Source organism: Bos grunniens, chromosome 19 (assembly GCF_055505025.1).
Source record: "Bos grunniens cultivar Pamir isolate PY7600 chromosome 19, Bosgru_T2T1.0, whole genome shotgun sequence".
NCBI classification, from domain to species: Eukaryota; Metazoa; Chordata; class Mammalia; order Artiodactyla; family Bovidae; genus Bos; species Bos grunniens.
Window position 1 is genome coordinate 25691158 of NC_141183.1, and position 12293 is coordinate 25703450.

Consider the following 12293-nt stretch of genomic DNA (forward strand, 5'->3'; position numbering starts at 1 on the left):
AGAGTACTAGAAAACTCTTAAATATTAGAAAATTAAACAATATACTTCTAGATCACCCATGGAACAAAAATGAAATCACAAGGAAATCAGAAAAATATTTCAAACAATGATAAAAATGCAACATATCAAAATTTATGTTATGAAGATAATCTGGTATTTATAGGGAAATTTATAGTGCTAAACACTTACATTAGATAGGAAGAAAGGCTTACAGTAAATAATCTAACTTTCTACTTTAAGAAACTAGAAAATGGTGATAGAATTAAACTAAAAGCTAAGAGAAAAAAGGGAAATAATAAAGAAAACACTGGTCTTCCCAGGTGGCCCAGTGGTAAAGAATCCTCCTGTCAAGCAGGAGATGCAGGTTTAATCCCTGTGTCAGAAAGATCACCAGGAGAAGGAAATGGCAACCCACTCCAATTTTTTGCCTGGGAAATCCCATGGACAGAGGTGCCTGGTGGGTTACAGTCTATGGAGTTACAAAAGAGTCAGACACGACTTAGCAATGAAACAACAAACAACAACACTAGAAAAGCAATCTGCTAAATCACGTCAGTCATGTCCAACTCTGTGCCACCCCATAGACAGCAGCCCACCAGGCTTCCACTTCCCTGGGATTCTCCAGGCAAGAACACTGGAGTGGGTTGCCATTTCCTTCTCCAGTGCATGCAAGTGAAAAGTGAAAGTGAAGTTGCTCAGTTGTGTCCGACTCTTAGCAACTCCATGGACTGAAGCCCACCAGGCTCCTCCATCCATGGGATTTTCCAGGCAAGAGTACTGGAGTGGGGTGCCATTGCCTTCTCTGGAAAAGCAATAGCAATAGAAAATAAATAGAAAGCAAACTGTAGAGAAAATTAACAAAGCCTAAAATTGGTTCTTTAATAAAATGAATAATCTCATACTAAGATCAAAATAAATAAAGAGGAAATATAAATGCTTTTATCATCCATGAAAAAGGAGATATCTGGATGCATCATGCAGAGATCAAAGAGATAAGAAAATTTAAAACAACCAGAAGGGACAGTAGTTTGGTTCTGATTCTAGCTAAGATGAATTAAGCATATTGCATCTATCTCTCCCATAGGCTATTCCTATAAAACCTGCAAAGAACGCATGCATAGAATAGTTATCTGACAATTCTGAAAAGTAAATAGTAGCAAGCAGATTGAGGAAGATTTAAGGAAGATGAGAATTCAAAGCACCAGCAAGTCGGCAGTGCTGTGCTTAGTCGCTCTGTCGTGTTCCACTCTTTGAGACCTCATGGACTGTAGCCTGCCAGGCTCCTCTGTTCATGGGGATTCTCCAGGCAAGAATACTGCAGTGGGTGGCCATGCCCATGCCCTCTTTCATGGGATCTTCCCAACCCAGAGATCAAACCCAGGTCTCCCACATTGCAGGTGGATTCTTTACCATCTGAGCCACCAGAGAAGTTTACTGTTTTTTCCTTCAGTATGCCCTGACTTGAACTCAAAGCAACTCAAAATTCAAAAGTGGGTACTGGGGAATATTCACTATTTTGTCGTATTTTTTTAGATTCTACATATAAGTGATATCATCCAGTATTTGTCTTTCTCTGACTTAGTATAATGTCCAGGTCCATCCATGTTGCTGCAAATGGCAAAATTTTGTCCTATTTATGGCTAAGGAACATTCCTTAGCCAGCTAAGTAATTCCTTAGACAGAGAAAGCCCTAACAGAACCTTTTAGTTGTGGCTCTTCTTTTTTTCTTTTCTCTACTCTCTTTGCCCCCATATCCATGATGAAAGTCCTGAGGTGGATTCCAGTACTGAATAGAATTCAGTGATTAACAGAACTAGTATACAGAAATTTAGTAAGAATATAGAAGAAATGAACAACATCAGCAACCAAATAAACCTAATTGACCCACTGCCCAATAGCAGCAAAACAGATACTCTTTTGAAGTGCACATGAAACATTCTCCAAAAGAAACCATGTTCCGGGTCATAACATAAACTCTAACAAATTTTAAAGAACTGAAATCACATAAAGTGTGTTCTCTGATGATATGGAATTAAATTAGAAATCAATAACAGGAAAACCCCCAAACAACTGAAAGTTAACACATTTCTAAATTGCCAAGATATGAAAGCAACTTAAGTGTCCAGCAACAGAAAAATAGATAAAGATGTCGTATAACCACACACACACACACACACAAAAGAACGTTCCTTAGCCATAAAAAGGACCAAATTTTGCCATTTGCAGTAACATGGATGGACTTGGAGGACATTATGCTAAATGAAATAAGGCAGACAGAGAAAGACAAACACTGTATGATATCACTTACATGTAGAATCTAAAAAATACAACAAACTAGCAAATATAAGAATAAAGAAGCAGACTCACATATAGAGAATAAACCAGTGGTTACTAGTGGGGACAGGGAAGTGGGGAGGGGATAGGGGAGTCAGAGGTACAAACTATTAGGTACAAAATAAACTACAAGGATATATTGTACAAATGGGGAATTGAGACAATATTTTATAATAACAATAAATGGAGTGTAACCTTTAAAAATTATGAATCATTATATTGTATATCTATAATTTATATAATATTATATAGCAAATATAGTTCAATAAAAAACACAAAAATAAATAAAATTTTAAAAATTAAAAAACAATCCACATTTCTAAATAACCCAAGGGTCATAAAGACAATCTCAAGTGAAATTAGAAAACATTTTGGACTAAATGAAAATGAAAATAGATCAAAATTCATGGTATCTAGTTAAAGGTGTTCTTAGAAAGAAATTTATAGCATGAAATGTGTATATTAGGAAAGAAGGTCTTATTCAACATTCTAAATGTCCCCCTTAAGAAATTAAAAAAGCAAAAATAATCCAAAGCAAACAGAACCTAAGTATTAGTGACAAAAGTCAATGAAATTAAAAAATCATAAAATAATAGGAAATGGGAAATAATAATAGAAAATAATTGGAAAATAATAGAAAATAAAAAAATTCATGGAAACAAAACTCAGCTCTTTGAAAATAATACATTGATAAACTCTTAGTGACACTGACCAAGGGGAAAAAAAGTGAAAGAATAAACAAATTACCACTATCAGGAATGAAAGAATGTATCACTACAAACTCTGCAGACATTAAAAGGATAATAGGAAACTACTATAAACAACTCTTCACATATAAATCCAATAACTTAGATAAAATGGACCAATATCTTAAAAACCACAAACCACCAAAACTCACTCAAAATGGAATACATAACTATTAAAGACATTTAATTATAGTTTAAAATATTACAAAAAAAGAAATCACCCGCTTGAGATCATTTCACTGGAGAACTCTAACTGAATACTTAAATAAGAAATAATGACAATTCTACACAATCTCCTCCAGAAGAGGAGAAAACACTTCCCAATTTATTTTATGGAGCTAACAGACAAAAGAAACAAACTATATTCCAACATCCCTGACGAACACTGACAAAAATCCTCAACAAAACGTTAGCAAATTGAATGCAGCAATCTGTAAAAAGAACAATACAACCTGGCAAAAGGGTTTTATATTCCAGGAATAAAAGATTGGCTCAAGATAAAAAATTAATCAATGTTATATACCATATTAACAATGTAAGTAGAAAAACTTCTATCAATTGGTACCAAAAAAGCACTTGACAAAATTCAATATCCATTCATGATTTAAAACAACTCTCAGCAAACTAGGAATAGAAGTGAACTTCTTCAAGCTGGTAAAGAACATTGTCAAAAACTACAAAAAATGCCATTCTTAATGATAAAAGACTGAATGTTTCCCCTTTAAGATTGGAAACAAGGCAGGGATGTCTACTCTCTCCTCTCCTATTCAACACTGTGCTAGAAATCCCAGACAGGCAATAAGGCAAGAAAAAGAAATAAAAGGTATGAAGATTGAAAATAAAGAAGTAAAACTGTCTTTATTTGAAGATGACATAATTGTTTGATAAAAATCCTATGGCATCAACAACAACAACAAAATAAAACTTTAATAGAACTTATAAGGCACCTAAGCAATTCAGTGAGAAAGGAAAGTCCTTCAGTAAAGTCTTGTAACTAGATGTGCCTAAGGGGATAAAACCCTACTGCCCATCACCTAGCACACTCAAAAGTTAATTTGAGTTGGATCATGGACCTATACACAAAGCTAAAACCATAAAGCTTTCAGAAAAAAACTAGGGAAATATCTCTGACACGGGAGTGCATGAAAACTTCTTCAACAGGACACAGAAAGCAATAACCATTAAAGAAAAATTCATAAGCTTCATCGAAATTGCTTTTTCACTAATCAAAAAACACTATTAAGAAAAAGAATAGGTAGGTTTCCAGAATATATAGAGTTCCTACAACACAACAGCAAAACAAAAAATCCCATTTCTTTGTATATATTCCCAGAGAAAAACATGGCCCGAAAAGATACAGGCACCCCAGCATTCACTGTAGAACTGCAGTGTTTACAATGGCCAAGACATGGAAACAGCCGAAATGTCCATCAACAGAGGAATGGATAAAGAAGATGTGGTGTATATATATTTATACAATGGAATATTATCCAGCCATTAAAAAGCATGAAATAAGGCCATTTGCAGCAACATGCATGGACCCAGAGAGTGTCATACTGAGTGAAGTAAGTCAGACAAGGAGAGGTGAAATTATCATATGACATCCCTTATATGTGGAATCAAAAAAGAAATGATACCAATGAACTTACTTACAAAACCGAAAGAGACTCACAGACTTAGAAAAGGAACTCATGGTTGCCAGGGGGAAGGGATCGTTAAGGACTTTGGGAAGGTCATGTACAAACTTCTATATTTAAAGTGGATAGCCAACAAAAACCTGTTGTTTAGCACATGGAACTGTGCTCAACGTTATGTGCCAGCCTGGATGGGAGGGGGCTTGGGGGAGAATGGCTACCATGTATATGCATGGCTGAGTCCCTTCACTTGTTCACCTGAAAGCATTACAACATTGTTAACTGGCTGCACCCCAGTACAAGATGTTTTTGGTGTTAAAATTTTTTTTTTTTTAAATCTGGGACTTCCCTGGTGGTCCAGTGGTTAAGAATCCACCACGTGGGTTTGATCCCTCGTCAGGGAACTAAGATCCCACATGCTGCAATGAGGATCCCCTGTGCCACAGCTAAGACCGAATGCAACAAATAAACAAATATTTTTTTTTTTAAATCCCATTTCTTAAAAAGGAGAAAGGCAAAAACTTGAACAAACTCCTCATAAAGAAACATTCATGAAAGAAACATACTTGATGAAGTGCTTGACATGGTTAATCATCAAATTAAAACTGAAATAAGAAATCACAACGTAGCCATTAGAGTGGCTAAAGTTTAAAAGACAGCACCAAATGGTAACAAACATGGAGCAATCAGTACCTTCATCCATTGTTGGCTGAAATGTACAAAAGCTATTATAATCACTTTAACTAAAGGCTTTGGTGTTCTTATAAAGTTATACATAGATCTACCCTTTGACCTAACAATCCTTCTCGTAAGTAGCTATCCAAGAGAAAAGAAAACTACGTCCGCAAAAGACTTATATCATAAGACCTTTAATCACAATAGCAATAAAAGAATAAAAACTAGGGACAACCCACATGTCCATCAACAGGAGAATGAGGAACACACTGCCGTGTATTTGTACAATGGAACACAATTCAGCAACAAAGAAGAACAACGTACTGATGTCTCCAACAACATGAATCAATCTCACAGATATAATACTGAATTAAAGGAGTCACACTCAAAATAATATATACTATATTATTCCATTTACACAAAATTCTAAAATAGGCAAAACTAATGAAAAAAAGAGTCAGGATAGAGGCTGCCTTGGGGAGGGATGCAGGGAGCAAAGGTTAATTGCCTGGGAAAGGCCAGAGGGAACTTTGGGGAAATATCAGAAAGTTCTATATCATGACAGGGATATGGATCACACGGGTGTATTTATTTGTCAGAACTGTTCAGCTAAAACTTAGCATTTTAATGCATGTAAAATTAATCTTAAAAAAGAAAAGAAAAAGTAGAGCTCAATAAGAATAAAAATAGGACATAGAATGAGATAAATAACCCAGTCACATTTAAACAAATTTTAAATGCTTGCATTTTAAAAAATCTCTTCTTTACAAGGAAACATATAAACAAAAGATGGTGGCTAGGTGAATGGAGATGAGCATAGGGACAAAGTGACAAGTAAATAAACCAAACAAGCAAAGGCTTTGAATGAACCAAGTATAGTACAACATCCTGAGCCAATGATTTTGCTCAAATCAACATGAAATCCAAAAAAAGAAAAAAAGTGAATTTTTGCTAGCTGCCTTATTTTGTAATTTCATCAGAGTTAAGTAGTACTGCTTTAAGTCTTAGGTTAAAGTACTGCTTTAATTCTTGGGTTTATGCAAAACACACACATACGCAAGGGGGTGGGTCTTAAGAAGTAGCAGTAACATTAAAATAATAGCTAATGCTTACTGACTCCTGTGTGTTGAATACCACTCGAAGCATTTTTGTGGATCCTTTCATTTAATCCTCATAGTAATCCATTGGTAGGTACTATGATGAAAATTCCATTTTTTAGGTGAGGAAACTAAGGCTTAGGGAGACTAGACTGACTAGATGGAAGTCATGTATATAATAAAATTGAGACCCCAAGAACCCAACAGAGGCAGCCGGATTCCCAAAGTATACTCCTTACTCTTTATTATTATAGTAAAAAAAACCCCTCATATAACATAAAATTTACCATCATAACCATTTTTAAGTGTATAGTACAGTAGTTTTAACCATATGCACATTGTTGGGCAACAGATCTCTAGAATCTTTTTAATTTGCAAAACTGAAATTCTGTACCCATTAAACATCCTTTTTTCGCCCCACCCAGCAGCCACTGGCAACCACCACTCTAGTTTTTGTTTCTAAGAGTTTGACTACTCGAGATACCTCATATAGGTGGAAGCATGCAGTATTTGTTTTCTTGTTTTTGTGGCTGGCTAATTTCATTTCGGAGAAATGTCTATTTAAACCTTTCCTTCCCCACCCCACTTTTTTTCTTTCCTTTGGCTGAATCACATGGCTGGCAGGATCTTAATTCCTGGCCAGGGACTGAGCCTGTGCCCTCCGCAGTGAAAACATAGAGTCCTAACCAGTGGACCACCGGGGAAGTCCCAGCCTTTGCCCATTTTTTAATCAGGTTGTTTGGTTTTGTTGTTGCTGTGTGTTGTAAGAGTTCTTTATATATTCTGGATATTAATCTCTATCAGATATACAATCTGAAAAGAGTTTCTCCCATTCCAAGGTTGTCTTTTTATTTTGTTGATTATTTAAGTCTGATGTAGTCCCACTTATCTATGTGTGGGTTTGCTGCTTGTACTTTTGGTGTCATATCCAAGAAATCATTGTGAAATCCAAGGGGATAAAGCTTTGAAGCAAACTCTCTTTAAGATGTTTATCAAACTATGGGTTGCAAGCCTACCACTAGGTCATGAAATTAATTTAGGGAGTTGTAAGTGGTATTTTTAAAAGAAAAGACTGAGTCACTCACTATATGCAGCATGGCTAAGCACTGTTTTAAACTCTTCTCCAGTTGTAGGTATGTATATTTGATGGACTATGAAATAAAATGAATTTCTATTATGGGCTCTGGTTAGAAATTTGAAAAACACTGCACTGCTTTATACTGCACTTGGACCAAGTGAAGGCCCAACAGTGCTGAAGATTTTCCAGTAGAGTCACCACATAGCTCGTGGTTGGCCTAAAAGAACCTGTGTTAGGACTCTCAGTACCACATTTATGTGGCAACTTGGTTTCTACAAAAAATAGAAAATCAACTGTCATGGGAAGTTAATATTTTGTGCCCATTTTATTGGTGCTGTTTGCTTTGTTTTTTAATTAATTAGTTTTTGGCCAGACTGGGTCTTTGGTGCTGAGCGCAAGCTTTCTCTAGTTCCAGGGAACGGGTGCTTCTCTTCTTTGTGGTGTGTAGGCTTCTCTTGCTGCAAAGCATGGGTCCTAGAGTGTGCGGGCTTTAGCAGTTGTAGCTCACAGGCTCTAGAGCATGAGCTCAACAGCTGTGCTGCACGGGCTTAGCTGCCCTGAAGCCTGTGGGATCTTCTTGGATCAGGGATTGAACCCATGTCCCCTGCTTTGGCAGGCAGATCCTCAACCACTGGACCACCAGGAAGTGCTTTGTTTTGTTTTGTAGCTGTGTAAGAGTTTTAAGTTTCCCTGGTGGCTCAGTGGTAAAGAACCTGCCTGCCAATGCAGGAGACACAGGAGACACTGGGTCTTCCCTAGGTCAGGAAGATCCCCTGGAGGAGGAAAAGGCAACCCACTCCAGTACTCTTGCCTGGGAAATCCCATGGATAGAGGAGCCTGGTGGGCTACAATCCATGGGGTCGCAAAGATTTGGAAACGACTGCAACAACTTAGCATGGAGCAAGAGCTATAGGTGGGCTTCTCTGATGGCTCAGATGATAAAGAATCCACCTGCAATTCGAGAGATGTGGGTTCGATCCCTGGGTTGGGAAGATCCCCTGAAGAAGGAAATGGCTGCCCACTCCAGTACTCTGGCCTAGAGAATTCCATGGACTGAATGGTCCATGGGGTGGCAAAGAGTAGGACATGACTGAGCAACTTTCACTTCACTTCAAGAGTTATAGGTATAAAGGCTTTATATCTGATCTTATGCTTGTATATATTAAAAAAATAATTTGTTTACAATTGGAATCTGAAAGAGGTTTCTTTCCATCAAAAGGTGTCCATACATCAATGGAGTTTGAAACTCCATTGTTTCAAATGGAAATGTTGTTGAGGTGGTATACTGGGTTCAACAGCTCCCTAAAATTTATGTACACCCACAACCTCAGAATGTGACCTTACTCGGAAATAGGATCTTTGCAGATCTCAAGTTAAAAATAAGCTCATTGTGGATAACGGTAAGCCCTAAATCCAATGACTGGTATCCTTATACCAGTCAACACAGAGGAGAAGCACAAGGAAGAAGTCCATGTGATGACAGAGGCAGAGATTGGACAGCAGCCACCAGAATCTAGCAAGAAGCAAGCAAGGATCCTCCCTAGAGAGGGGAGCATGACCCTGTCAACACCTTGTTTTCAGATCTTTAGCTTCTGATCTGAAGAATAGATTTGTGAGATAAGAGATTTGTGTTTCAAGCCACTAAGTTTACAGTAATTTGTTACAGCAGCCCTACAGAAACTAATACAACAGATGGTAACCTGCCCCAAAGAGGGCATGCATCCTTTCTAAAAGCCCTATACCATAGGCCTAGACTCCTAGCAGGAGTGTTGTTCCACAACTTGGACTTCACAAGTGGGGAAATCGAGGCCTGAGAAGGGAAGGCAGCTTACTCAAAGGGCCATAGTAAGTCAGGGGCGGAGAATGGACCAGAAGGCAAGACTCCCACCACTACCCCACCCCACCCCAGCTCAGTCCTCAGGGGAGGCAGACTGCTCTACTTACCACAGTGCTGGTGATCGTGTTCACTGCAGAGGTAGACTTGGCTTCCTTCATTTTGGAGATGGGTTTACTGAGCTCTGGCCTGGAGCAGCTGAGAAGGCTTGAATTCCTCAGGTCAGGTACAGAGCTGTAAGGCCTTGAAGATGAAGGCTTACAGAGTGCTGGATCAGCCTCCTCTTTGGGGGCCTCCTGGTCAAGGCTGCCATCTGCTTCATTTTTCTCTGTGTGTCTGACACTCGAGAGCAAGTCAGGTGTACCGGACACCAATATCAATGGCTGGAGATACTGGGAAGAAGGAAACCAAACATAGAGCCCATGGGAACCAAGCTCTGTCCACTTCCAGATCATCTGCACCCAACGGTAGGTGCAAAGGAGATCAGGAGTAGAGGAAAGCAATCTGAATCAGTCTCTCTAATCCAGGGCTCTTAACCTAGGGTTCAAGGACACCCCTAGAGGGCTCATGGATGGCTTCATGGGGCCTTTGAACCACTTAAAACTGCAGTTACTTATGGAAAGAGATTCCATAGCTTTTATCAGATTCTCAGAGGGTCTATGACCCTAAAAAAATTATTCCAAAAAAACCCCTCTAATCCTGTCACTTCAGGTAAGTCTTTAAGAAGGAGGAGAGAGACTGAAAAGTCAACTGAATCTTTCCACTGAGCAAGAAGAGAGAGCTAGGCCAAGAAGGGGGTTCCAGAGACTGAGATCACGGGACAACTGGACAGCTGGCTCCAGCCTGGAGGCCAGTCCATACTTGGAGCAGAGAGCAGGCTGGAAGGACCAGCTGTGTTCTGCCCTCCATGTAGTGTTCTGAGGCCCTGCCCCCAGAAGTTCTTCCCTGTAGCCTCCTCTCTCAGTTGTGCCCCTGGCCTGCAGGAAGGGGGCATTCCAACCTAAACTGGAGTTGGGGACCATGAGTAGGGTAGTCCTAGAGCCCACTCCCACATGGGGCTGGTCCTCAGCCTCCCAGCTGCTTTTACTCCTACTGCAGGGAGAAGGACAGAACAGCGCGAGTCCTCTCTGCCTGGATGGAGGGATCCTCTGAAGGCCGCGGGGCTCCTTGTGACTTCCAGGCCCCCCTCCTGGGCCCCAGCCCTCCATGCAGCCTCCATTCCTTCAGTGTTTCTGAGCTCTCAGTAGGGGTCTTCTCAGCATCCCCCCCTGGAAAACTGGCCCCAGCCGGGGAAGTGTGCTGGGCATGCGCGTTCCCCTCCCATCCACGTTTACTTGTTTGGAGGTCTGGCTGGTGGTAGTCTTGCATTTCTGCTGTCGTTTCTGTCGCAAGCTCTGCCAGCTCTTGCCTCTCGCTTGCTCGCCTGCTGATTCCCCCTGCATGTCTACCCTCTTCTGTTTCATTTGGAAGGATTTTTTCTCTTGTTTCAGTCTCAGCTCCTGGATCAGCTGCCTGCCCAGTGAGGAACAGTGAGTATCACGCAGGTTAGGGATGGGCTATGAATATTATGGACATACTTCTTGAGGGGCAGACAAGACTGGGCAAGGAGGGGCAGTGCTCCATCTTCCCTGCCCCAGTGTGTCCAAATGATTGAGAGTTCCAAAGCAAGAGATGGAGGAGATAGTCCTTCCTCCAACCACACCACTTCCCGTCTGGGATTAGCCCAGGGAGAGATGTGGTGGGGGCAGCACCCTACTGTACCACCCCATCTCCCTCCTCCCTTCCCAGTATGCCAGATCACACAACTGACAAGTGCTAGGGAGAGGGTCTGGGTAGGAGGATAAAATCAGGGGCTCCCACATCCAAACCCTTCATATGCTGGGCCTCTCTGGTCAAAGACGTGATGGAAATAACTCAGTCACAGGACTCAGGGGACAGGGCTTCTAGAGCTTCTTCTGTCATTATTTGCTGGATGATCCTTTTTCCACTCCATGAAATGGATGGTGGGTAGGCATTGGACTGGATGGGATGAGTCCCTTCTGGTCCTTAAATCTGATACCTGAATGAATCTAGGAAGTAGTTCTGAGGGGTTGGGCTTTCTGGGAGTGGGGTTGGGGTGGCTGTCTTAGGGGTGAGTTTGTAGAAACAGCTTCATATCCACTTACCAACATCCCACACCAAGGAACCTTATGATTCCTGGTCCTTGTGAGACTAAAGCAACTTCATGGCTGCCCCAAGGTCACACCACAGGTCAAGCATTATCTCCTCTTCCCCCAACACCCAGCCACCCTCACCCCAGGAGCCTTCCTACCGGGCATAGACCTCCCGAGCCCTGGAGGTAACTGTATTCTGGAAGAGGGAGTTGTTGTCCTGGAAAAACTTCTCATACTTCTCCGAATTCACACTGGGATAAATCAGGCGGAACCCTCCACAGTTTTCCTTTTCATACTTCTCAGTTTTCTCTACACGCACGGCCTGAAAGCCCTTGACTTCCTCTTTCCTGTTGGGAAGCAGAACACAGGGCTGCAGTTAGGTTTTCTTGGGACCAAGCTTGGAAAGGACATGGCCTTTCCAAGGACATGGATGTCATCTAGGGTGAGACCAAGGCTTTGCACGCAAGAGTGTTCAACCAGCGTTTCCTAAGTAAATGAATACATGAACGTTTCCTGAAAGGAGATTCTAGCCCTCCTGGGACAGCTGGTGTCATAGTGCACTAACAGCTGGTTAGAACAGTCTTCCTGACAGCTCACCAAATTCTCTCCCATCACAGGTAAAGCCCATTTCCCTCTTGGCTTAGCTTCTGACGGGAGGTAGACTGTTACCTTTCCAATCACAGTCCCCGCTACTCTCCTCTGGAGAACCGGCTAAACTTGAGGGCTTCGTGGATAAGCCTGA

At 40.8% G+C, this 12293-nt stretch overlaps 1 protein-coding gene across 3 annotated transcripts in view; it reads right to left on the bottom strand.

The window, feature by feature from the left end:
- The window catches only part of TTLL6 (tubulin tyrosine ligase like 6), a 46672-nt gene that overhangs the window by 11811 nt on the left and 22568 nt on the right, over positions 1 to 12293 (bottom strand). For all 3 annotated transcript variants that reach the window (XM_086358061.1, XM_086358063.1, XM_086358062.1), the window contains 3 exons: positions 11710 to 11898; positions 10733 to 10910; positions 9509 to 9790 (listed from right to left, as the gene is read on the bottom strand). In XM_086358061.1, the coding sequence (XP_086214187.1) occupies positions 9509 to 9790; positions 10733 to 10910; positions 11710 to 11898 (649 nt within the window). The remainder of the gene's footprint in view (positions 1 to 9508; positions 9791 to 10732; positions 10911 to 11709; positions 11899 to 12293) is intronic.